Source organism: Haplochromis burtoni, unplaced genomic scaffold, assembly GCF_018398535.1.
Source record: "Haplochromis burtoni strain Fernald_Lab_line unplaced genomic scaffold, NCSU_Asbu1 Contig_47, whole genome shotgun sequence".
Classification (NCBI taxonomy): domain Eukaryota; kingdom Metazoa; phylum Chordata; class Actinopteri; order Cichliformes; family Cichlidae; genus Haplochromis; species Haplochromis burtoni.
The window spans coordinates 1,474,440-1,500,894 of record NW_024582408.1 but is presented as its reverse complement, the minus strand read 5'-3'; the positions used below and the strand labels follow the sequence as shown (position 1 = coordinate 1,500,894).

The window sequence follows — 26,455 nt, the reverse complement described above, 5'->3', positions numbered from 1 at the left end:
TGACAGCAAAAGTAACACATTATACTGCAATATTTTTCTTTATGCTCTCTAAAGATCTTTATCACCTGGTCATCTAATAATGTTTCGGACTTAAGTAAGGATTGCTCAGTTGATCCATTTCCTGTTTAAGAAGAGTCAAATGGCATGTTCAGCACCCGCTTTCATGAGAGCACAGAGTCTGAAGCAGAACGCCTGAGTTAACAAAGACAGGTGAGAACCACTATCATAATACCCATTATCTCTGACTGGGGTTTTAAGCATTGATAGACTTATGCAGAACTTATTTCATCATACCTCTCAGGAGAGTACAAACAGTAGATGTGACAAAGAGCTGGGGAGAGGACACAGATGGAAACTATTAATAGCAGATGAGAAGACAGTGGATGTGACAGACAAAGACAAAGAAAAGGGTTAAACAAAAACAACACATAAGAAAACCAACAATCAATTAGCTATTAGTCATTATTAATCTCTGGCTCTATTCCATAGCGTGTCTTTGTCCTGTCTGCTTCCCTCTCTCCAACTAGTCACAGCAGATGGCCACCCATCCCTGAACCTGGTTCTTCTGGAGGTTCTTCGTGTTAAAAGAGAGTTTTTCCTTCCCACCGTTGCCAAAGTGCTTACTCATAGGGGATCATATGATTGTCAGGTTTTTCTCTGTTTTCCTTGTATTATTGGAGGGTCTTTACCTTAAAATATAAAGCATCTTGAGGTAACTGTTGTTCTGATTTGGAGCTATATAAATAAATTTTAATTGAATTGAATTGAAACAGAAACAGAAGTTAGCCAGAAGACAAAATAGTAACAATGGGACGTGCAGACATAAACAAGACAGGAATACCAGGAACAAGAAAACGTTAAAAACATTAAAGAAAATATCAATAAAATGTAAAGAGAAACTAAACAAGAACCCAGGACCATGTGAAATGCAATTTTACATGCCTGATGATTAAAAAATAAGTTTTGTTCACATTTGCTTACAAGTTTAATATAGCTGTTAAGGTAGCTTGTTGAGTCATGAAGATCTTCTACTTCACCATTTGCAGCTTCCTTAGCATTATTATTATTGTTAGTAGTAGCAGTAGTATTTCTTGTCAGAAGCTGTCTAGTCCTGTGGAGTTCCACAGGGAACAATTTTGGGACCCATAAACTTTAACCTAGATATCGTATGTCTTTAACTTTCAATTGCTTGTTTTACTATTTTTATGCAGATGACGTTCAGCTTTCTGTTTGACTGGCATCTAGTCTTGGTTGAATGCAAATTTTCTACACTCTGACAAAACAGAAACTCTTATCATTTTCAAAGCACTGGAAGAAGATTTGAAGTTTTTCATGGATGAAACCCACATACTCAATTCTGCTGCTCAACCCACAAATGCATTTCCTTACAAATGTGGTACTATTTGAGGGGAAATAAATAGGCTTTTTAACAAAATAAGATTTATTGCCAGGAAGCATTGTAACAACAAAGAAAAAATCGACCAAACACTAATTTCTTTACATTTTATGCTAGGTTTATATAAACAGTACTCACTTACTTACTTATAAAACCTTCCAGTGAAATAATAAAAAAAGCACTCATTCTATATTTAGACAGGAAACTACTTGAACCCAGTGTAAGAGGTGCCACTTGTGCAAAAGAGAATTTTAACAAACAATAGTGCAAATGGCATCGATAAATAACACGTACCCTATACATGTGAGAAACAGCAACAAGAAGGTATGATAGAGAAATGTCTAAGTCCATGTGGAAACTTATGACGTGACAGGTGAGTTTACCTGTCACCAAAAGAAGAGCTGGCTGAGGAAAATGTCAGCTATGCAGAGAGCCCAGTATATACTTTCAGCTGCCCATAACATTACTCCACATTGGTCTCAAACCGAGTCTAGTATTCAGACAGAGCTCAAAGTATTTATAATGCTCAACAATTTCAAATTCATGTAGGGTTTGAATATGGACATTAGGCTGAATTATTAATGGCGACTAAATTAATAATGACTGACCTCAAAGTCATCATCTTCATGTCAGCTTAGCAAACTACATCTGCCAATGGTATTAACATAACAGCACTGATTGCTTCGAGGAACTGCAGCACTAAGTGAATAAAGCATGAATCTAACTATTGGCTGAGGGAATGTGTCGAAGAATTCATTTTTTAAAACTAATCAGGAGATCAGCAGAAAGAATCTGTAACCCAAATCGCTTGGATTATTTTACACTTTATTTAAAAGAGATTTGTCAGGTGGTGACTAATAAATTTATAATAAAAGATGGAAAAGAGACATGCTATGGAAACTCTTTAAATAATAATCAAGTAAAAATGTTTGTTTTTGTGGTTTACAATAAAGGTTTTCTAACTCTGGAATTAAGTGGTTTCAGGAAACTATGGTTATTTATGTAACTGAAGATAAAAAAAAACAAAAAAAAAAACCCTCAGTTGTTTTTTGAATAAACTGCTGAAGATTTATGGGTCTTGGTGTTAAAAACTAAACCTCTGTCAGTGTAATAAATGATTATAGACTTACATAATAACAACTTTCACTCAGTCTCAGTATCCCTGCACAAGAGGGGAAAAGCAGGAGAGAAATATAAACAAAATTGTTTCTGTGACCTTAGCAGAAACCACTGCTGCCGCAGAGTGAATGTGATGTGGCTGTACTCTGTGGCTGGCTGTACCATGTAATGATTGATCAAAACATTATATATACATTTAAGTGCAAGGGCTAATGGAAGTATTAAAACAGTTTCTCCAAGCTGTCGTCTCTGCAGTTTCTGATTCACACGAGGAAATGAAAAAGAAAAAAAAACTCTTCTACTTCTCTCTTCATTTCTCACTTGACAAAATCATGTTCCGGCTCATTAACATTTCACAAATGTGGAAACATTAAAGTTATATATTTATTTTAGAGTTGGCTCATTATGGTGTTGTTGCCCAAGTTACTGCATTAAACTATACCGCCGAATTCTTCTTCTCTCGGCTTCTCTCGCCACGGTGGATCACCTGCCTCCATTTCATCCTATCGCTGGCTTTCACTCCATCCCTCTCTGCATGTCCACTTGTGGTCTTTCTCTTTTACTCCTGCCTAGCAGCTCCATCGTCAACACTCTTTCTCCAATGTATTCACCATCTCTCCTCTGCACATGTCCCAACCACCTCAGCTTTGCCTCTCTAATATCTCTTTCCCAATATAGATTTTTATAATTGGCCATCGACCTGCAGGGTAAACAGCATTCAAGCTGATTTTTTGTTAGTAAACACTACCAATTACAAATGTTCTTAAACAGATTTAAACGTAATGTTTTCGTCAGTAAATGCAGAAATGTATCAGTGAATCCAGTTTGTGAAGAGCTGTTCCTCGGTTTTAGAAGGCCAGTAACAACCTAAGTGGATAATTCGTTGTAAATTTGGGACATGGTTTATCACTGCAATTGTTTTTCTTAAATTTTAATTTCTTTTAGTACACTCCCATTCAAATTAAAAAAAATTCATGTATGAGAGTGTAATCAAATGTATTACAGATCACTTTTTGGCTAAATCAGCCAACATAAACCTGCAATTTGAGATTTAAGCTGTTTGATAGAACATTGAATGAATATGGAGGACCAGAAATAAAACCCCTTTCCCCCTATGTAGCCCATCTTTTGGCACAATTTATAAAGCTTTGGAAACTAAAGCTTGGCTTGAATTTTTATATAAGGTACAACAGGTGTAAGACCTTTATATGAGAGACACAAAATTAATGTAAGATCAATATAAAAACTATTTTTGTTGACTATTTTAACACTTTAGATGGGTCAGATAAGATAATGCATGGATGAATGTGTCACAGTCTGGAGGAGGTAGACTGTATAGAGTGATGAAGAGGACCCAAAATGCAGACACCAAACGTGGAACAAAACTTGAATGTTAACAGAAAGCGAGCCGTTTATTAAGGCTGGTAAAAACATTACAAAACAAAAGGCAGAGGTGAAGCTTAAAAAATAACCTAAACTGGGGAAACTGAAGGTAGACATAAAAAAGACCCAAAACATGAAACCTGATGTGGGACCATGGAACCGTGGCACAAAGGACAACAGACGACATGACACTAAGCAAAGGAGGACAGAGGACTTAAGTACACCGAGAGATAATGAGGGGATTGGGAACAGGTGGGAACACAGCTGGGACAAATCAGAGCTAATGAGACAAGGGGAAGCAAAACTAGACACACTGCACATAGGACAGGGAATTTCACAATAAAACAGGAAACAGAATGGAATGCAGACATGACAACACAAACTTGACAGCATAAGACACGCAGCATGAAACACATAAAAGGTGAGGGAAACTTAAATACAGGGGTAGAAAAGACAAATGGGAATCTAATAAACAAATGAAATTAGCTAACCTAAAGAAGTTAAACATAAACATAAACATCCAAATAAACTAAAACTTAAAACGCTGGGTCAACAGACCCAGGAACGTGACATAATGGATGTTCTGTCACATTGTCAGAGCATTTTGTCACTATATAAGGTTTATTAATGTGCTTATAACTAAACTGACTCGATATGAATAAATAATTTACTGATATTAGCTGCACAACAGTTAACATTCCTACCACAGGACTCCTAACCTCTACAAAAAACCCCATTTGTGTGCATTAATATAATATATATATATATAATGTCATAATGTCAGGGAGGGTAAGAAGATCTTGGATTCAAATCCACCAACTGGCCTGGTTGATACTAAGGTTTCCAAAGACAGCGGAGTTAGGTTAACTGGTGATTCTTAATTGTGAGTATGACTGGTTGTCTGTCTCTCTATGTTAGCCCTAAGACAAACTGGCGACCTGTTGCCTTATGGCAGCTGGAATAGGAGGAAAATAATAAAATCAAGAAACAATTATATCATAGAAAAACAAGCTCAGAACAAGAATAACTACAACAAAACAATCAATAATATTAAAAAAGTTTCTGGAAGACAAGAACAAGCCCTGGGAGCATGAAATATAATAGCAACTTGATGAATTTATCTAATAGCTACAACCATAATGATTACAGTTTGTGTACTACTTTTATTTTCCTGTGAATTGTAGTGTAAAGTCATTGTTAACCTTGCTACGAGCAGCACTTGGGTAAAGTGACAAAATAAAGAAGGGATGACAAATGGGAAAGCAAGAACCCTCGACGCCTACACTGAGGAAATTCAGTGGCTCTTTTATGCTTCGAGGGACATTTTGCTGCCGTGATTAGAATCCAGTTAGATCCCTACAGGAACAGGTCACTGAAAAGTTTCTTTAGAATTTTCTAGTTTTTTACTTTCAGGCTTTTCTTTAATTTAATAATTTCTCCATATTTAGTCTTCTTAAGATACGATAAGATAAGATAAGATAAGATAACCTTTATTAGTCCCACACGTGGGAAATTTGTTTTGTCACAGCAGAAAGTGGACAGTGCAAAGTTATGTAGCAAAAATTAGAGAACACTGGAATACAATAATAATAATATACTGTACACAACTGTACAGAATATAATATAATAAAATAAAATAATATATACATCAAAATAAAATAAAATATATACAATAGGATATAAATACAACTTTGCACTTATTGCACTTAGTCTTATTGCACATGTGTGAGTTTGTGTGTGTTTGATCAGCTGCAAAAGTCTTTGTTGTAGAGTCTGACAGCAGTGGGAAGGAAAGTCCTGTGAAATCTCTCTGTCCCACAGCGTGGGTGCTGCAGCCTGCTACTGAAGGAGCTGCTCAGTGCTGTCAGAGTCTCCTGCATGGGGTGGGAGATGTTGTCCAACAGGGATGACAGCTTAGCCACCATTCTCCTGTCACTCACCACCTCCACTGGGTCCAGAGGGCATCCTAGAACAGAGTGGATCAGCCTGTTCTGTCTCTTCCTGTCCCCGGCAGAGATGTTGCCGCTCCAGCAGACCACATCATAAAAGATGGCTGAGGCCACCACAGAGTCATAGGCTGTATCCCAATTCAGGGTCTGCAGCCTTAAAGGCCACATTTTAAGGCCAATTACGTCACAGCGACGCGACGAAGGCTGTCCCAATTCGAAGGCTGCTCGAAATGCGGCCCTCAAATGCGTCCTTCATTTCCCTGAATTTTAAGGACGTGGTGGTGTAGACTTCGTGGCCCAACATATCCCAGAATGCATAGCGCAGCGGTAGGTGTGGATAATTTTGCCGAAAAAAAAAACGGCGGATGAGAGCCGCCCGAAGAGTAAACTTTAAGTAAGTACTGAATATTACGTCACTTATTTATGTGCAAATGTTTAATAACGAAGAACATTAGTGACATTAGTGACATTAGTGACATTAGTGACGTTTGTACTAACTCGGTTTCAAAGCCTTTCCTTTAAAATATACGCCGTTCAATAGCTGACCTTAATCTTACAGAGAATGATCAAAGCTCATGTAGAAACAAACAAACAAATGAACAAAAGATTTCCTCCTTCATTTCTGTCAAGCAATGCTGTATGAAACGTTTCCAGCTGTTAGTATCATGGTTGCTAGGCAACCTGGGCAGCGCAACAGAGGCTAGACCGCCCCATTTCACAAGCCTCGCACTTCCAGCCTTAGCGGTCTTTAAGTACGCGGCCCTTGAGGATCGTTGAGGCTGCGCACTTTAGGGCTGCAGACCCTGAATTGGGATACAGCCATAGAAGGTCTTCAGGAGTGGGCCCTTCACTCCAAAAGACCTGAGTCTCCGCAGCAGGTACAGTCTCCTCTGCCCTTTCCTGTAGAGGGCGTCTGAATTATGAGTCCAATCCAGTTTGTTGTTCAGATGAACACCAAGGTACCTGTAGCTGTCCACAGCATCAATGTCCATACCTTGGATGTTCAGTGGTTGCAGTGGAGGATGTTTGTGCCTGTGGAAGTCTACCACCAGCTCCTTGGTTTTATTAGTGTTGATCTGGAGGTAGTTCAGCTGGCACCTATTACTATGGTTTGTTTTGTTTTTTTACCTGGTTTCCGTTAGTGTTTGATATTGTTTATATTTTTGATCCCTTGTACTTTAATAGTCGTCCCTGTGTCTTCCACAAAATTTTAAGTATTCGTCTCTTCCCGTTTTATTTTGACAGTCACTGTGTCATGCAGTTTTACTTCCCCTAGCTCACTGTTTTTGATTAGTTTTAGCTGTTTTCTGTTATCTAGGTGTTTCCACTCCTCTCTGATTGCCCTCTGTGTTTCTATGTGTATTTAAAACTTCAGTTTTTATTTGTTTTCTTTTTTGCATTGTACTGTTTCCTCGTGTGTTTCATGAGCCACCTGGATTTTGTTACTCTGTATTTCGGGGATCTCTTTGTCTCTGTTTTGTATTTGTATTTTGGGACTTATATCAGCCAAATAAGCAGCTCGTGTTTTGTTATTATCATACAGAAAATGATTACTTCAAGTTATTCCTGTTAACCCCTTAGCAGTCCTATTAGTCCCCTAAACCATCCAATGTCCCGTGGGCGGTACGTCCGACTGCTAACAGTTTAAAGGTGGTTCTATGAACTACTGAATTACAGGATGTACTTAATTTTTTAAGGACATCACCTGTGAACATGTTAGGATCTACAAATCTGGACTTTCTTTTTCATTTGGTGCCCACATGCACGTCTACCATCTTTCATTAAGTCTTAACTCACTGTTATTTATATTATAACACTGTTATATATATTATAACACTTCTATACTAGGCTAACTTTAATGCATGGTGGGCTGGTGCAGCATGCCTCAGCAGAATTTCACACCACATAAAAAGTCCCCTTTGCCTCTTGCACATTCATCACTGCATGCAGTGACCTTTTCCTCATGTGAGAGGTTCACTGACAGATGCTGTTATAGACCCAGAGGGTTTTTAAATATACAGATTTAAACTCATACCTGAAAACAAATGTCAGATATTTCAAGTGTAGATTTCTGTTTTTCTCTTTGAAATATCAAAACACACTGAAGCCACACAGATGGATAAGTGTGAAAGCCTGCAATGCTTCTTTCCGCCCTCCATCATTCTTTTCGGTGACTTTTGTTTAACATTAATGTCCACCAGACGCTGCTGAAGTATCCCCTCCTGACAGCACTGCCAGCTGAAAGACATCACTGTCTCTACTGCGCACAAACAACTCACTTCAAATTAACATCAAAGTGCTGACTGGCGATTATGGACATAAATCCAGAGGAGGGGGAAGCTCCTTAAATACATTTTATTGATTTGCTTTTATTTTTCAGCTAATGAAAGTAGTCACAGAGTTTCTGACAGGAGTTCAATTGTCCAGTGACACCTTTTATCCCAGTACTTTAATACTCTACATTAACTCGGATTAAGATTTTCTTTGGCCCAACAGAAGTATTGTAGTAAGCAGTTTCACTTCAGCCTTAATGTAATGAAGGTGGTTGTTTCATTTAAAATTAAAAAAAGAAAAGCCTAACGGGAAAGTCTGGAACTCCCTGAAACTCACTGTGACATTTCTGCTGACACATTCGATGTGACCTTAACAGGTAAGTGCATTTATTATTTACACCAGCAACACCCTGCCCAACGTCACCCTGTCCTACAAAATGACATGTTCCTGTAGTAAATGCATTTACATGCAGTGGAGAATTTCAGTACCTGTTAGAGAGTTCTGCTGGAGTGAAAGTAACACAGTTACATCTATTCAAGGTTTACTTAATGGCTGGATGCAGTGCCAGTTATAAAAAAACCTGCCAAGGCGGTTTAAAATAAATGAGCTGTAGGCATATTTAAATACCAAAATAAAGTTGTATTGATTTATTTGATTCCATGAGAAAAACAGATCACCATAGATTGTTCCTGTAAATGGTAAATGGACTGCTTCTTCTGTAGTTTTTTTGTACCCTGCTTGATCACTTAAAGGACTCTATGCAACATGTCTTATTCACCCACTTACACACACATATTCATACAAGCACTTTCCCCCTATGCCTAAGTGCTTTCTATCTAACATTCACACGCATTCACGCAATGTAATGAAAGCATTGGGTTCAGTATCTTGCCCAAGAATACTTTGGCACACCGACTAGAGCACGCAGGGATCGAATCACAGCCGAAGATTAACTAACAAAACAGACAGAGTGAGAGCCGCAAGTTTCAGAAATGAGGGCTCATATTCTAACCAAACCCCCCCCCCCCAAACAAACCTTTTAACAGGCTAAAAAATATGTTTTGCGTTGTCAGCCTATGGCTCTGTCCATTTTTAAAGTGCTCATCATCATATATCATAAAGCCACTAATGAACATCAACTTCAACTCTAATGTTCAGCACGCCATCATATGTCAATCAATGGTTCTCCTTACTCCCAGTGCTAGTAGTTTCACCAGCTCACCTCACAGTATAGGCAGCATAAACGACCACCAACCAACAGGCTAAAATGACCCATGTGTAGCTTCTAAGCATGTACTATAGTCATAACACTAACATCTAATTTATATCCACAAAATTTGAAATATGCACGACGTATTATCATCACGTTGCTGAGCAACCACCTAACAATGGCCAGAAGAGTTCAACTGCTCTGATTGCAGAAAGACTTCCACTTGTATAGACGTCTGCAGCTCTCTTGCTCTGTGATATAACTTTACAGGCTCAGTCGCTACCTTCAGGTCATACTGAATAAACCATGATGTTCATTTTGTAAATCATGACGAGTCAGAAAGGAGGAATAGCCAGGGTTAGCGCTCATTAATCCATCCTTTGGTTTCAAAACATCTAAAGCACTCAGGTCAGGGCTTCATGACAGGTCTGCACTAACCGATGGCTGATATATCCACCTTATACTAAGTCTGTCGGTCAGTTGTTTTGTCTGTCATTGCTATAAGTTGCTGAATTTCATTGAAATTTCTCATCACCACATTGCTGCCACTCTGTTTACACCCTTCATATATAGTTAGCTGACATCCAACTATACATATGAAACCTATTATTACTACTGTAATTAACTAAGGCACTTTTAACAAATTTTCATTTTTGGCTTATTGAGGATAAAATGCTTTCTGCTACACAATCAGTAGCAATCCAGTAGATCAGAATCCCTCTGAATCCCACCTGAAAAGCACCCGATGTCACCTCATGAAAGGCTTCATTTTTCAGCTTATAAACAATTAATTCCAGTTGATCTCACCACACAGAAGTTTTGAGGTATCCATCATTTTTACCAGCACATGCAATTTTCTCCTCCAGTAGAAGCCATGACTCCACTGCACTCTGTCTCTATAACTGTTCATCTTTACTGTGTTGACCTTTGAGGGAAGGAGTCCAAATAGTAATACAGAAGTATAAAGGTCTACATAAAAAAAATGGAAGCATCTGCAAACAGTTATGAGACTGGTGCTGAATAATAAACTGTTTGGCTTCTGGCAGCCGGTTCTTTCTTGTGAAACTTTCTGGCATCCAGGCATTTACACTAAAATAAAAAACTGTAATATTTGAATTATTTGAGGACTGGAAATGGAAATGCTTGCAGGAATATGTGCAACGTAAGAGCAACATCAACTAAACATTTGAACCTAGGTGCAACTGTTGTCATGCTACAGTGCAAACTTAATAAATAGATAAGAGACACCACCTGCTATGGGAAATGGGCTAGATAGGAAGCCTATACAAGATATTGAAATCCACTTCCCTCTTCAAAACCAAAGCCCAAGAAGCCACAGGGCTGTGAGTAATGGTGAGGAACAGATATCTGTGCAGTTATCTGTTGCCAACTGTGTTGCATTGTCAGCTGAATGTCCTGGGGCAGATTTCTTAACACATACAGAGATATACATGCTCACACATACACTGAATAAAGATTACAGATTTGGTTTTCAATTAAATATTGTCCTCACCGACTAAGTGTAAAGACATATATGAGTGTGTACAGGTTTTTCAGTCGTATAAAAAGTCTCTTTTACAAAAACTTTTAGTGTTCTTTTGATGTTCATTTTTATCTGCATCAAGAAGTCATAAGAAATTGTATCGTGGCCGAATAACGGAACCTCGACTTTAGTATTTTACTCTGTTGAGAGGTGTTGTGCCTTATTATTATCACTGCGCAATATTCACAGCAATCTACATTTCAGAAAAGCAGCACTACCATTTTATTGTAACCATTATTCTAACAGTGCCTCAAATGTATGAGATCGTTACTTCCTTTCATTTTGTTGCAGCGGATGCTTCGGGGCTTTAACGTGAATGATGTCTAACTGTGACCTCTCAGTGAAGGGCATGAGGTGTGAGCAGTTCAAACAAGAATTGAACGGAGAGCAGAAATCATCCAATATTTCCCTTTATTCATGTGGTGACTCCTCACATGGTTTTTTTTGTTTGTTTTTTAGAAAGATATCCTGACAAATACGGACAGTCGTGCCTATGGAGGGATGCACACTGCATGCATGCCTGCAAAAGCACTGTCACGTACTGTATGCCATCAACTGTGCTCTTCACTTGTGCATGTAAATTTATTGATAATCAGTAGGTGTCTGCGCCAGTTCTGTCATTACAATAAAATGCAACTGACAAAGGCAATAAACCCAAAGTGTGGAATAAGCAATATGCTAATCTGGTTACTGAGCACACCTGATACACGAAACCAAGTGATCGAAACTCATTTCTTACTTCTAAGGAATAATCAGACGATAATGGCGTTTATCTGTTCAGGTTAAGCCTCAGTTAGTCTGTGTGTTTGAACAGAAACCGGCTTCTCGTGCAGCCTTTTAAGGTGCTTTTAAATGTTTTTTCCTCAACCGCCATCAAATTCATGTTTGAATTGTTTCCGTTCAGCTGCATGAGCACCTTTAGACGCCTGCAGAGAAAAGTTTGGTAGGGCAGCGTCCATCCAAGCAGAAATTATAACAGGGGACAGGAGATCAATACATTCAGGGAGAGATAAGGCTGAAGAATACCACAAAAAAGAAGGTTTCCTTGCATTTTCAAAGTGTTGCACTCCTCAAAAATTTAATTCGACACATTGATTACCTGATGTGAGTTTAAACTCGCGAGAAGAAATAAATGCAAACGCCTGAATCTTAAGCTTATCTGAACAGGCACAAATGAGCAGCACCTGTCTTGTGAGTTTTATTTCATGTCCACATGAGTTCCCCTTTCCCCGAGATGCCAGAACTGTCCAAAACGAACAAAAACGAAATAAAAACCCGGCACATCAGCGACTTCCACGGTGCTCTGAGAGGAATGTGACACCTCTCTTCATCAATTTTTGTGCCTAATTCTACTATTTTTATTACTCTCTTTCAAAATGCACTTATTTTTGGTCATGCAGCCAACATTGAGATCTATAACGCCATTTTTAAACATCAAACTGTGCTGTTGTCATCCTAGACTTTTGCATTTGGAAAACTCTCTGTCTGAACTTTTCAGCAAGCAGGAAATCAATAAAGGACATTACTTTGAAAAACATTAACATTATGGCCTCCTACATGCATCATTGCAGTTTTCTCAAGCAGAAAATGGGCTTTCAAACCTCTGAGCAAGGTTCAGATAATTCCCTTTAGATTTCCCGGTTTTAGCGACGCTGTATATTTCAGCCACAGCTATTCCCCTGTAGACAGAGAGCGGGAGAGAGAGAGAAAGAGAGAGAGATAGAGGAGGGAAAAAACTTCATGGCCACAATATTTCTCTGTCAAATTGCAGGGGGAAGACAGTGCAGGAAGGCAGGGTCAGTGATGGAGCACTCTGCCCCGAGAGGCAGAGACTGACTCGCAGTCATAAAGGGAGTGATGCTCGGTGAAATGGCAGGAATCTCATTTGGCTGCTCCATTTTCACAAGCGTCATTATCGTACACCTCGATGTCCTGGAGACTGGAGGCGTCCGTATCGTCCCCTCCGCTGCTCCCACTGTTCCTAAAGGCGATGCTTCCTATAAAGGGGTACACGCTTCCCGTTAACAGTTCCCTGATGTTGTAATGAGGGAGTTCTGGGTCTTGTCTTTCGGGCTTGGTGATGCACTGTCCCTCCATGGCTTTGTTTCTTTGATAGTACTTTGAAAACTTGTTAAAGATGATGGTGATGGGAAGAGCCACTACTAGCAGGCCACAGATGATACACACGGTGGCCACAATCTTCCCCGCCACCGTCACGGGGCAGGTGTCCCCGTAGCCGACTGTGGTCATGGTGATTGTGGCCCACCACCAACCTGAAGGTATTGTCCCCAAATCGGTGTCCTCTTCCTTCTCCGCGAAGTAGATGAGAGCAGAAAAGATGGAGATTCCCACTGAGAGGAAGAGAAGGAGCAGGCCCACCTCCTGGTAGCTGTGGCGGACGGTGGCCCCCAGCGCTCGCAGTCCGATGGAGTGGCGAGCCAGTTTGAGGATTCTGAGAACCCGCATGAGGCGCAGAACCTGCACCACTTTCCCCACGTTTTCTATGTCCTCGTTCTCCTCTGCGCTATCCTCGTCGGCGGTCTCCAGAGCTAAAGTGGCATAAAACGGCAAAATCGAAGCGGCGTCGATTATGTTCAAGGGGTTTCCGAGAAACTTCCGTCGGGAGGGCGCGACAATTAACCTGATTATGAACTCTGCGGAGAAGCAGACGATGCAAACCGCCTCCAGTTTAGTGAGCACGGGGTCCTCGATGGGCCTGTCACTGTCATCCACACGCTGAAACTCTGGCATGCTGTGAACACACATGGCAACGATGGAGGTCAACACCACGCTGAGGGAAGCCACAGCAATGATCTTCGAGGCTCTCGAGTGACCCGGATCCTCCAGTCTGAGCCACATGTAGCTGCGAATTTCTGCACACCAGGCCCCTTTGAACTTGGCGAGGTCTTTATCGAGAGCAGAGAGCTCCTCAAACGAGGAGTCGAAGCTCGGCTCCTGCTGGTCTTCGCTCCTGATGTCCCAGTCTCTGTCCTCGATGTACTCCTTCCTCTCGTGGTACCAGTTGCTGCAGCAGGGGCTGAGGTGGAGCTCCTTGATACCCCAGTACTCAATCTCTTGACAGAAAGAAAAAACGCACAACTCCTCCATCATGTGGATTTGTCCCGTGTGATAAAAGTTAAGCACGCACAGGAAAACCCGAGGATTCCTGTCAAAGTAGTACTCCTTCTCAGCCGGGCTGTAGTCGTCACACAGCTCCAGGATTGCCGCCTCGCTCTGGCAGCACAGCAGACGAGCCAAACGCGTGTGAGGAAAGCGGAGCACCATATCAGGATCCAGTTCATGCCGTACCCCTCCCACATTGAGGTGGACCTGGTCCTCCTCATCCCCTCGCCGGTGGAGGATTTGCCCATACCCCATGATCCTGAAAAGACATTTACAGAGAAGTCAGTTCATTCTAGCAGACTTTTTGTGTCTTTTTTTTATGACAACTAAAATGCCCACAAGGATTCCCCAGTGAAGACTAACTGTAACGTTTAAATGGATGGTTTCTATCAAGACACATTTGACTGCACTGTTTGTAGAATACATTAGTCTTCGGAAGGAGGGAGGGGGATCAATACAGCACACACAGGAAATGGCTTATACTGAGAGAGCAGAGAGGCATGAGGTGCTGTCACATGTACAGGATTACCACTAGAAAAATATCATTTTACAAACTGATTTCCAGCCCTCGTCTACATTTTTGTGTAGATATTTTTAAACAGTTGAATTCTAGACACTTAAGTGAAGCTGAGTTTTTCAAATTAAAGTTTTTTGTTTTTTTAAATTGGTTAATAAGGACCTGATAAGTCTGTTAATTATAGGGTCTTAATGCAAAGGTAGAAAAACATACCTGTATTTGGAGCGTTTCTTTCCATGAAAAAGAACTTTTATCCTGCCGTTTTGCTTTTCATCTTCTCCTGAAATGCCGCACAGAGCAGGTCAGCGAGGGAGTGAGGCGCCGCAGCTCCCCGGACGGGACAAGAAGAGCTGGAGGCGGGACAGAAGCACGGAGGCAGTTTGTTCCCTTTTCTAGGGAACAGGGAGGGGCGAGGGAGGAGAGGAGAGGGCAGCGAGAGACTGGGAACACCTCTTGAGAAATTTATAACGTATGTAACCTAGTCGCTTTATTTTAAAAGAGCCTCCAAAATTATTATGTTTCTGTCCTGGGCTATCACTTACTCACTCTTTAAATGTCACTTCAGATGTGCTCAATGTCCCTTACAAACCTCACTTGTTCTGTATTTGAGTGAAACAGCTGCAGTTGAACCAGCGCGGAGACAGCGCACTGGCTGCAGAGAGCGAAGTAACTAATAAATGGCATTTGAATCCACTTTGAGAAAGCGCTGCCGGGAGGCGAACTGCCAAACCAGACTCTAAAACGCTACTCATCAAACAGCTGCTGTTCAACGTTTATAAATCAGGTTTTATAACTTACCAAACTCCGTGTTTTTTATCCCCTCAAAGAAAGAAACCTCAGCATCTCCCACAACTTCTGTGTGCGATACGGAAGACCAAAACGGCCAAGGTTAAGAAGCACAAAAAATTTGACACAATAAATGCATATGCTATAGAAATTTTTTTTTAAATAAATTAATGCAGGCATTAAAAAAAACTGATATAATTTATTTTGTTTGCTTTTATTGCTGGATTGTATAAGTATTTACTTAAGGTATGTTTTTTTTTAAGTTTAATTAATAATGTTTTAGTGGAGGAAAATAAATAATAAAATAAAATGAACTAAACAATAAATAGGGGGATTGATGAAAACCTAAATAATACAGAAATATGAAATTACTTCATGCTTTCTAAATTAACTATAATAATATTTTATGGTGCATTCGATGATAATTTGTCTGAAGTATATTTGTTTGTTTTAATTTTTGATTTTTAGCAGTGAAATCATAACCATAAAATCAATTTCTTCACTTCCTAAAAGCACAGGGGATTTCCTGAGTGCTTCCTGCTCTTTTAGGACTTAAAAACTCAATTTGCCATTTTAATATCTATCTGCTTTCTGAATAAATTTGTTTACAACAGTTCAGGGCTACAGAAGTTTATAGTTATTCTGCTCTTCTGTGGCGCAACCATCATGAACTCACAACCTGCACAAGGACAATCTTCTGACCTCAGTGGCACCTCTCAAGACCCCAACTTCATTTAGACTTTTTCTAATTGGTTTTAGAAAAAGTCAAAATGAATTTGTGACATTTTTGAATTGGCACCACTCATTTCAACTTCGGCGGGTTATTGGAAGATTGTATGAAAAATCTCACACCTTCATTTTTATTTTACTTTATTCACATAGACTTGCTCCCTCAACTGAAGAACGTCAAACCAGCAATTATTAGCAATAGTACAAAACACTGCTGCCTTTTTAAAATTCATTTCTGCTTTGGTTTTGTACTATAACTTTTAATTTTTAAATGCTGTTCAGAGTTTGGATGAATTCTCAGTATATAAGAAAACAAAACAAACACACATGCTTCATTTTATTAATTATTTACTTTACAACAGTTCATTTGGTTGGACAAGCATATTTGAATTTAATTCCAGTACAAGTGCCGTCAGCATTTTTGCAGCTCTGGTTAAAACTCACTTCCACCCAATCAACCTCATCAGGCTCCAACGAGATCCACCTGTGTGTGGCTGCAACCTCCCTCATCTTACCCAAAGAGGTGCCTTTAGGTCCCCTACAAACTTCTTTAAAAACGGCAAAAACAGAGACACTAAGATTACCACTTCCCCACCTCTTGTGCCATGGGTCACTCATTAGGATTGGGGTTTGTAGCTTTATTTTTCTAAGAACCTTTTTAGTCAAACTTTCAGATTTTTGTCTTTAACTGACTAAGTTTTTTTTCAGGTGGTTCATTCTTTTGGCAGTTGTTATGAACACACAGGCTCAAAAGAGGCCCCCTTTAAGTAAGTCTTATTTATTTTTTAAATTTTTCCTAAAAATGTCACTTAATCAAACTACTGCCTACTTACTCACGTCAATTTTTATTTCCAGATATCACCGCTCAGTGTCTGGGGAATGTGATGCGTGTGGATGTTGGTCCACTTGGAGGAAATCTTATGAAAATTACTGCCGTCATGAGTAAGCTTAAAAAATTTTTTTTCTTTGGCTTCTTGCCTCTTAAAGCTTAATTTTTCCCACTTTTTTCTTCTTTTTTTTTGTGTTCCTTATCCTCTCCTCAGATAACACTGCAATTCCTCTTACGCCAAGTTTAGCCTCGCAGTGTGGCATCAGTGTGAAGATTGATCTGCTGGGAAACGCCTTGATTTATGCCTCTCTTCAAAACTGTTTTGCTCACAATGTGGTAACGTAACAAAGATAAAGACAGAATTATTAGAGGTTGTTTGGTTGTTTTTTTTTTTGTTTTTTTGTGTGTGTGTTCTTCTTTTTTCAAAGCACCCAATGTGTCCTATGCTTCTAGTATTAACTTTTCTTTCTTTCTTTTTTTTAAAATATTTTTTGTAGGACGATAAAGAATTCACCACTGCTTTGCATCTTCGACTGCATGGAAACCAGTTGTTTGAAGACGAGGTGTACCAGGTGGTTAAAACGTGCCGCTACACTCCCTGGGCCTTCAGGGAAATCGTCTGTGACCACAGCTATATGGAGGCAAGTGCCTGCAGCAAAACCTTCTGTGGTCATGTTCCCATCTATATGACAGTGGTGCTATAGCCCATAAGAGCATCAAGGCTAAAACGGTTCATAGAGAGGTGAGAGATGGTTTATCATTGACTCGAAGGGTCTTGTTTCTAGGTGTCCGTGAAGAGGGCAGCTGCAGATGATTATGGCCTTCCTGCATATTCAGAGCAACAGGGCAGTCCGGAGTTTGCTTCTACTCGACGAGCCGCAGAGGTTGGAGCTCGTTTGGCCTCTAGTCTATTCTCAGACACCATCTCTGCATGTAAAGTCACGATTTGGTGTTTGCCTTACAGAAACGCCCCATAGACGCAGGATACATAATCACAACAGTTGTGTTCTTCACACCTGAGGAGAGGATCATGCAGGCGACTGAGGCCCACCAAAGGGGGTACGGGGTAGGAAACACTCCCACCAGGGTGATTCTCCGGAGTTCAAAGTCTGCACTGGCAACGTACACCCAGACTGTGAGTAAACTGCAGATCGCATGCTTTTCACACATGCCTGACATGACCTGGCATCTTGTTCTACAGACAGACTCTGGTTAAAGTACTTGTAGCCCATTAGATGGCTCACACTTGCAGTCAGTAACCAATTGGATTTAGATTCATTATATGATCAGACTACAGTTTTAAACTTATTACGGTCTGACATTTGACAAGATAAAGTACATATGGCCCATTAGCCTACATTTCCACATTCTAACGAACTGCTGTTTTGCACACATGCTTTATCTTCAATGTATTAAATGTTATCTCACCCTGCAGGTAGCAGGGGTGCCCATGAAGGTGTTCAAAACCTCGACTATCTTTGAGAAGCAGTGGCTGACTGCTCGAGTTGATGCTGTAGCTGCTTGTCCAGTGCTGGACGGTAATTAAACTCTAACCATGTGAAAGCTGCAGGGAGCCTGTGTCATCTTGTGTTTAAAACCTGAAGACTTTAACAGTTAAATCTGCAAATTTGTTTTTTCTAGTCTTCATTATTCCTAGGGTGGTGATGCATTTGGACGTTTAGAAATATTAACTTGCTGTCTGTCCCAGGTTTAAGATGAAGACTTGTATGCATGTGTGGTTTAGAAATGCTAAGCTGTTAGCAAAGTTGTCTGCCAGCAGACCTTGTAGCCTCTAAATCCTCTATAGTAGTGTCTGTTTTGGCCTCATATTATGCCTTATGTGCAGGTCATAGTGTTTCCTTCACGCCCACCATGATCACTTGGCGCCTGCCCCAACGCATTGACCCCTTAATGTCCTCTGGGCGGGTTCAGCTCTTGGAGGTGTACTTAGGAATCAACGGTCAGACGCTTGATCCTACTCAGATGCCGGCCAAGCTGTCTACCGACGACTCGTACATCATTGTTCAGATTCCTGTTGGGGCCGACGGTGGATACTTTAAGGTGAAAGGCAGTTGTTTTTATAAGAAATCAAGATTTGTATCAAGTGTGTGTGTATATACTGATAAATGGCTTCCTTGGCCTTTTAAGATGGCAAAGTAGTAAAAGCCACTTCTCACTGTGAAATGAGGGCCCATTTCCAAAGCTGAGCCTCCAAAAGAGTTGCTCTACAAGCATTAAAGCAGGAATCTTTTAAAGAATTATTACAGCTTTTGTTCTGCTTTTAAATATGTTCCATTAGGAGTAGTTATAATGACAAATTCTTGGTTTTAAAATGATAAACAGAGCCATATCCAGGGAAATCGGTATCTCCTCTCCTATACAATCGAACCCATGCTGGAGTTGCTCTGGACTGAAGATGGAGAAGACACAAGATACAAAGTCTTGTTTCCCATCACGACGCCTTTGTTGTCACTGAATCTTCAAGTTTTTGACGGCGAGTCTCACCATCCCACTAATCATATATTATGATGATTTGTGTAAAGTGCAAGCTCACTGAATTCCTCTTCTCTCGTCCCTACAGAGACTGTTCCGAAACAGCAAGTGTTTAAGCTGGTGCTTGGGCATTTTGCTCCTGACGTGGCGCTGATGAACATCACCTTCCCCTCTGAGGTTTTGACTATAGCACAGTGCCATGCCAGAGGCTTTAACATCAGAGAGCATGTGTCCCCTAACAGCAGCTTGAAAGTCTTTACACTTGAAGTGCCCTTCACAGACCCTGCCGTGCTACAATCGGTAAGATTTAATTTCAGCTTGGGGGCAGAATATTAATGCACATTTAATTTAACTGCTAATCTTTCCATTTCCCTACAGAGAGGAATGGGATTTATAGTCTACTCTCTTCACCTGACCTTTGGTTTGCTGGTGCTGAATGAGTTTGCTCCATTTTCTCACACGGTTTACCTGGAAGCCACACTGGAAGACAAGGGTCTGTATGGCTGTTTATATACAAATGTAAACACGCAAGCCTGAAATGTTTGTCATGACCTTGCACCAGCTGCAGGCCAGGGTTCTTGATGCCTTTTTAATCTATCTGCAGTTCCTCCTTCTGTCTCTGGAAGCTGTGATTACCAGAACTTTTATGTCCTTGTGGAACATGGAACCTCAGACTTCAACTTTCATACCATGGTGGGAAAGCGACTGCTGACACCAGGTTTGGCTCAGCAGTATGGCTACATGGAGAATGGAACTCACTCCAATCTTGTTGTGCCGTTTGCAGCCCCTGATGTTGAGTTTGAGGTATTTTGTGCTTTGCTGTAGATGAGAATCTTCTGTTTAATGTCCTGCTTGCTCTAACTTGAACAATGTTTCAGGCTATTACACCAACTTCCATTAGGACCAGAATTGACGTGATCCTGAAGGATCCAGAATCTAACGTGCCCATCAGTGACTTCTCGATGGCTTGCAATTTCTTCTCACCGCTTACTGGTTGGTTTGGATTTCTTGTTGTTTAAATTTCATTGGAGAGTTCGAGTTGAGTGTTTTAAACTTTTCTTTTCAGAGTGTTTCCCTAATGGTACCATAACCACTCTGGCTGTGAAACTGGAGTCTGTTCCCAGCCTGAACCCCAGTGAGCTCACGCTGCTCGACCCCACCTGCGGTCCAGTCTACAGTGATGACCGCTACGCTTACTTTGTCTTCACTGCTAACTCCTGTGGGACTACCAGAAAGGTACTGTCACTGCACAACTTCATGACTAATACAGACTATTAATGCTCAGGCTGATCTGATGTATTGTCTTTAACTTTGTTCCCTTAGTTTTTGCCCAATGCGATGCTCTACGAAAATGACATCTCTGTGCCACATGACCTCGAAACAAAAAGTACATCAGACTCTGAGGAAGCAGAATTTGCGTGAGTGTCTGATCGTTATTAGGAAAATTAGGAGACTAAAGTTTTTAAAAGTAACTTGAATCTCTGGATTAAATGGACTCCTTCAGCTTTGCGTTATCCCTTATTCAATCTTTGATCCTGAGACAAAGATGAGTGTCTGTAGGAATTTTTCTCTCTGGTCTTTGCACTTCTGACTGCATTCAAATCTCATGGCTTGTCTTCTAGGCTAAAGGTTTCATGTTACTACGACCTCAACACAACCCACGCTGTGTCCTTCCACACCAGACCTCGCAGGAGTGAACCATATGCTGAAAATGCAAAAGGCCAGCTGCAAGTGGCAATGAGACTTTCTTTGGGTATGATTTCATTTTTCCACAACACAAATACAACTCCAGCACTGGAGAGATTTAAGATTCTTCTCCCTTAAACTGGAAGTCATCCTCAAATCATTAAGCAATTTCAAATTAATCTTTAACTACCTTTACTAACTAAACCTTACTGCTTTATCTCTAGAAGATCTGATAGTTTTTGAAAACATTTTAAAATTTCTGGCAACTAGATGATTCAGACTTTAAAGGTTGCTGTCATCAGCATGTGGCTAATTTTTCCTGCTTAATGTTGACCATCAGCTTCAATGGTTTTTACTCCAGGAGCTCCTATAATCTAAAATGCCTTGTCTATTGCGTGTAAGGAGTTGGTATTAAATAGTTTTCGTCATTCTACTTTGAATTTCATCCCTAGTCGCAGCTCTCATTAAAGTAGCTAAGCCTTAACTAATCTTAGTTTTTATTCTAACATCCCAGAAAGTTTGGATATTGAGCTTTATGCAAGAAGCAAATCAGGAATTTGTTCTGGGAGCTGGCAGCTCCCAAGTAAGTAGGTCCGTGCATGGCCATAATTGGCGGGTGTATATGCAGCATTTGTGAGAGGGGAAAAACCTCAATGTCCTGAGCTGATTATATTGTTCAAAGCCTCCTGTCGTTATGTCAATTCATGCTGTCTTTCTGCACTTAGACGACTCCTTCAGAGAGTTTTACAGACTCGAGGACTCTCCCATCATGAAACATCTCCAGCAGCCGCTGTATTTTGAGGTGGAGCTCATGAGTGCAATAAATCCTCAAGTATCACTGGAGCTGGAGAACTGCTGGGCGACATTGGATGAGGACAAGATGTCCCAACCCAGATGGGATCTGATCATAAACGGGTAACGCTCAGGCTGGTGTTTGCGTATTAGCATAAGCTCTCCCTTCATACTGATGCAAGGATGGGGTAGGGGGACAAAATTTAACTTTTTAATGTATCTTTGAAATTGTCCAGCTGTCCACACACAGACCCACACCATGTGGTCTTCCATCCAGTGTGGACTGATGCTAGGGTTCAGTATCCCTCTCACTTAAAGCGCTTTGAGGTCCAGATGTTTGCCTTTACTGAAAATGAAGAGGATCTAAGTCCTCAGGTAACTCAGCCTGTTAAAAAAAGAATATATAAAAAAAATCCATGGTTCAGAAAACTGCACATGCAAATCTGTACTCATAAAAACACTTGCATCTTCTAGGTCTTTGTCCACTGTGACGTTGTGATCTGTGATACCAGAAATCCATTAGGTGGCATTTGTAATGGGCAATGTTCAGACCCAGAGTACAGAAGAGGTATAGTATGAGGTCTTTTATAATGGAACCTTTGTTTCAAGGGTTTGACCCAGAAAAAGAAGAGAACATGGTGTGCCATAGTACTTCCATCTAAGACTAATTTTCTTCTCAGCCTGCTGAAATTGGTTACTGTTAACTTTCCTCATTCTCTTCTCTCCACAGGTAAAAGACATATCTCAGAGGAACAAAGTTCAAAAACATTTGTGACATTTGGACCAGTAATTATGAGTTGATACAATAAAGATTTTTTTTTTTTAAATTCACCTTTATTGTCTGTTCTTTCCTCTGCTTTGCTACATGTGGAAATTTGATTTTCTACCTGTAATTCTGAGTATGTATTCAGTTGTGTTGCCTCACCTATCAAATTATGTGAGAAGTCATAATTCAATGTACCTCTTTGGGTTAAGGACTCTTGCAGAGGTGAGTGTGCATTCACAAGAGGAATACTAGTGACCATGTATCTTAAAAGACAAATGAAAGGTTTATGATATGGAGAGACGTGTGGTTTTGAGATGGTGGCACTCACGAAAATTCCAGTCAAAGCTGGAGAAATGAAGGTGCCAATATTTTCATTGGGGGGTGCCAGATGAGACATGATTGGAGGACAGCTTAGCTTGGAGACAAATTGCTCTGTCAGGCAGGAGGAAGACCAGAATGTTAGTTCTTGTATGACAGAGGATGCAAATGAAAGATCTAACGTGGTGCCTAAAGTAGCCAAAAGACTGATTAGAATCTTAATAATTTAAAGTTGCTTTTGTACTTTAGAAAGCCCAATAAATATTTGTAGTCTTCGAAATGCATCAGTATAAAGTGACTCATTTTACAGCCCACAGGAACTATTTCCACACTCATATTTTCAGAGGCATTAACTAGGATTTCTGTAGTGTGGTGGGTGCATTTTTCCACTTCAAAATATTTCTTCATAAATACTCTGGAATTTATTTATTTTTTTAAAAAATGACATTCAGCAGCTCCTGAATGGTAAATGAAGCTAATTAAATCAAACGGAGTACTCTGCTTTCTTGAGCAGTCGACCAGTGCGTCTTTCCATAGTAGTGTAGTTCCAATGAGGCCACTTTCGCCATCCTCTGCACATCTTTCTGATCTTGTGCTATCAGGAGGCTCTCAATGGTGGAACAACAGGATTGGAGTTAATTCAGTGTTATTGATACAGTGCCAAATCACAACAGTAGCCTTAAGGTGCTGTATATTGTAAGGTAAAGACCTACAACAATACAGAGAAAACCCAACAGTCAAACAATCCCCTTTTAACTGGAAGAAACCCCTGGCAGAACCAGCCTTAGGGGAGTGGCAGCCATCTGTCGTTACCAGGGGGGTCAGAGGGGAGGGAGACGGGATGAAAGACGCACTGTGGAAGAGGGCCAGAGATTAATAACTAATGATTAAATGCAAAGTGTCGTATAGATGTTGTATAGATCTTCAACACTTCACTGTCCCAGTCCTGCATCCCGCCGTGCCTAAAGTCAGCCACAATTGTCCCACTGCCAAAACGTACTAACATTAGCAGCCTGAACGACTACCGACCAGTTGCTCTAACACCTGTTATAATGAAGTGCTTCGAGAAACTGGTCCGACGTCACATCATGTCCTGCTTGCCACCCAAACTCGACCCGCTCCAGTTCGCATACAGAGCTGAAGATCAACATCAACTGAAGATGCCATTGCTACAACGCTCCACACCACCATCTCTCACCTGGAAGTGCAGGGCCGTTACGCCAGGCTGCGCTTTGTTGACTTTAGCTCTGCTTTCAATACAATACTCTCGGACAGACTAATAGTTAAACTGCTGGAAATTGGACTTCCTTCTACCACCTGCCGCTGGATCAGAGACTTCCTCTCAGACCGTGTACAGAGAGTTAGAGTGGGGCCTCATCTTTCCTCAGCCCTCAGCCTCAACACCGGCTCTCCACAAGGCTGTGTACTGAGTCCCCTACTGTACACTCTGTACACACATGACTGTGTTAGTTCCCACCCAGACAACACAGTCATCAAGTTTGCAGATGATACCACTGTGGTGGGGCTCATCTCAGGGGGAGATGAGACGCGTACAGAGCTGAAGTTCAGAGGCTGTCAGATTGGTGTGAGATAACAACCTGGACCTCAATACCACCAAGACAAAAGAACTGGTAGTTGACTTCAGAAGGAGGAAGTCCGAGCTGCAGCCTGTCAGCATCAACGGGGAGTGCGTGGAAAGGGTCTCCAGTTTCAAGTTTCTGGGTGTGCACATAGACACAGACCTCCAATGGAGCTCTAACACCTCTGCGGTCTTAAAGAAGGCCCAACAGCGTCTCCACTTTCTGAGAATCCTCAGAAAAATGGACCTGAAGAAGGAGCTGCTGACCGTCTTCTACCGCTGCTCCATTGAAAGTGTGCTGACATATTGCATCGGTGTGTGGTTCTCCAGCTGCACCACAGCACACAGAAAGGCACTCCAGAGGGTCATCAACATGGCCCAAAAAATCATTGGACATCCTCTTCCCTCCCTGAAGGACCTGTACAGCACTCGCTGTCTCAAGAGGGCACGCAGCATCCTACGGGACTGCACACACCCAGGACACCGGGTGTTTAAGCTGCTGCCGTCTGGCAGGAGGTTCAGGCTGCTGAGGTCCCGAACAAATAGACTCAAGGACAGCTTTTACAACAGGGCAATAGCCCTGATCAATGTAAATAGTTGACCTGACTGGATACCTCCCTGGACTTTTTAGGGGGAGGTAACAATGTTTAAAACGATAACAATAATATTTATATTTATAACAAGGTGCAATAATAATTAATGTGCAATAATAACAGTGTGCAATACACATACACTTATTCTTCTTTTTTATACTAAGTTAATATACTGTGTTGTGTTGTTTGTGTTGCGTTGTGATGTGTCATATCGTGTCGTGTTGTGTTACATGTAGTGCCGACAAAGGACAGTTTTCCAATTTCATTGTACTATTGTACTATGTATGACTGCGCAATGAATTATCTTATCTTATCTTAAACACACAGAGCGAAGAACAAATACTCACAGCATCATGGGATGCCCCCAGAAGCTCAGGTCATTAGCAGTGTAACTAATGGAGGATTCGGGGTCACCTGAACCCATCCTAACTATATGCTTTAAAAGAAAGTTTTAAACCCAATCTTAAAAGTAGAGAGAGCATTCCACAGAAGAGAAAAGCTGGAAAGCTGAAGGATCAATTAATAAGAGCTAATATGAGAGAAATATGCTCTCACAGAAGCATTTGGAATCAACCAAAGGCTTTTCTGTCAGTTTTTAGCCTTATAATATCAATTACAGTAGTCCCGCCTACTGTCATAAATGTTTCTAATTTTAGAGATATTGCACAAATGCAAGAAAGCAGTCCTACATATTTGTTTGATATGCATGTTGAAGGACATATCTGGTTAATAGATTCCTCAGTGTTACTAGAGGCCAAGGTAATGTCATCCAGAGAAAATATCTGGTTAGACACCATGTTGAGGTCTGACATTTGGCAGTCTGTTTCTTAGGGAATGTAGAGCTACTGTAACATCATAACATAAATCCCAGCATTACATATGCTTTCTAGTTGATCCAGGTGTGTAAGAGATGTATGGAGGGGTGTTATAACTGCATGACCTGTTAGTCTGATATGCAGTAGAGTAGTAGCAGCCTTGATATGAGTTTGAAGGAGTATGGAAAACACTTGGCGATGATGGGCGGACTGGGTTATTAGTATTTATCCATCTGACTGCAGTTTTCTTGGGAATTGGGACAATCGTGGCCGACTTAGCCAGGTGAGAACGGCTGCCTGCCTTAGTGAGAGGTTAAAGAAGATGCTTTCCGTCAGCACTCATTCATTATCTCCATCTGCTCAAGCCACTTCTGTGCGGGGGGCGTCTGAGCCGGTGTTGCGGTAAATGTGTCCTCTCCTTCTTCCCTGGAAGCACAAGATGGATGCTGACTCCACTTTCTGGCAGTCAGAGCAAGCAAAGTACTTTAGTTTGTCCATGAAAGTTTTGTCAAAGCAATTTATGGCTTTCCCTGTAGCCAGTGATTGTCCTTATTC

At 40.9% G+C, this 26,455-nt stretch overlaps 2 protein-coding genes across 2 annotated transcripts; one reads left to right on the top strand and one right to left on the bottom strand.

Annotated features, from left to right (window-relative positions):
* Positions 1 to 11,130: 11,130 nt before the first annotated feature.
* On the bottom strand, positions 11,131 to 15,159 carry kcns3b (potassium voltage-gated channel, delayed-rectifier, subfamily S, member 3b). Its single transcript, XM_014333353.2, has 2 exons — positions 14,728 to 15,159; positions 11,131 to 14,256 (listed from the first exon to the last, which is right to left on the bottom strand). Exon 2 carries the CDS (start codon positions 14,250 to 14,252, stop codon positions 12,756 to 12,758), a length of 1,497 nt encoding a protein of 498 aa, XP_014188839.1. The 5' UTR covers positions 14,253 to 14,256; positions 14,728 to 15,159; the 3' UTR covers positions 11,131 to 12,755.
* A 1,372-nt stretch (positions 15,160 to 16,531) lies between these two features.
* On the top strand, positions 16,532 to 22,681 carry LOC102292328. Its single transcript, XM_014333354.2, has 21 exons — positions 16,532 to 16,657; positions 16,738 to 16,796; positions 16,885 to 16,971; positions 17,073 to 17,194; positions 17,356 to 17,499; positions 17,644 to 17,742; positions 17,823 to 17,993; positions 18,294 to 18,396; positions 18,705 to 18,919; positions 19,202 to 19,352; positions 19,440 to 19,651; positions 19,730 to 19,844; positions 19,956 to 20,155; positions 20,230 to 20,344; positions 20,418 to 20,587; positions 20,675 to 20,769; positions 20,974 to 21,104; positions 21,763 to 21,952; positions 22,066 to 22,204; positions 22,304 to 22,397; positions 22,560 to 22,681. Exons 1-21 carry the CDS (start codon positions 16,635 to 16,637, stop codon positions 22,628 to 22,630), a joined length of 2,706 nt encoding a protein of 901 aa, XP_014188840.1. The 5' UTR covers positions 16,532 to 16,634; the 3' UTR covers positions 22,631 to 22,681.
* Positions 22,682 to 26,455: the final 3,774 nt, after the last annotated feature.

Bases quoted from the DNA above. Each gene is read 5' to 3' on its own strand.
- kcns3b (XM_014333353.2), bottom strand. From the start codon at position 14,252: ATGGGGTATGGGCAAATCCTCCACCGGCGAGGGGATGAGGAGGACCAG.
- LOC102292328 (XM_014333354.2), top strand. From the start codon at position 16,635: ATGGGTCACTCATTAGGATTGGG. The intron at 19,353-19,439 runs GCGAGTCTCACC...TCGTCCCTACAG, and splicing joins GAATCTTCAAGTTTTTGACG to AGACTGTTCCGAAACAGCAA. The intron at 19,652-19,729 runs GTAAGATTTAAT...ATTTCCCTACAG, and splicing joins ACCCTGCCGTGCTACAATCG to AGAGGAATGGGATTTATAGT.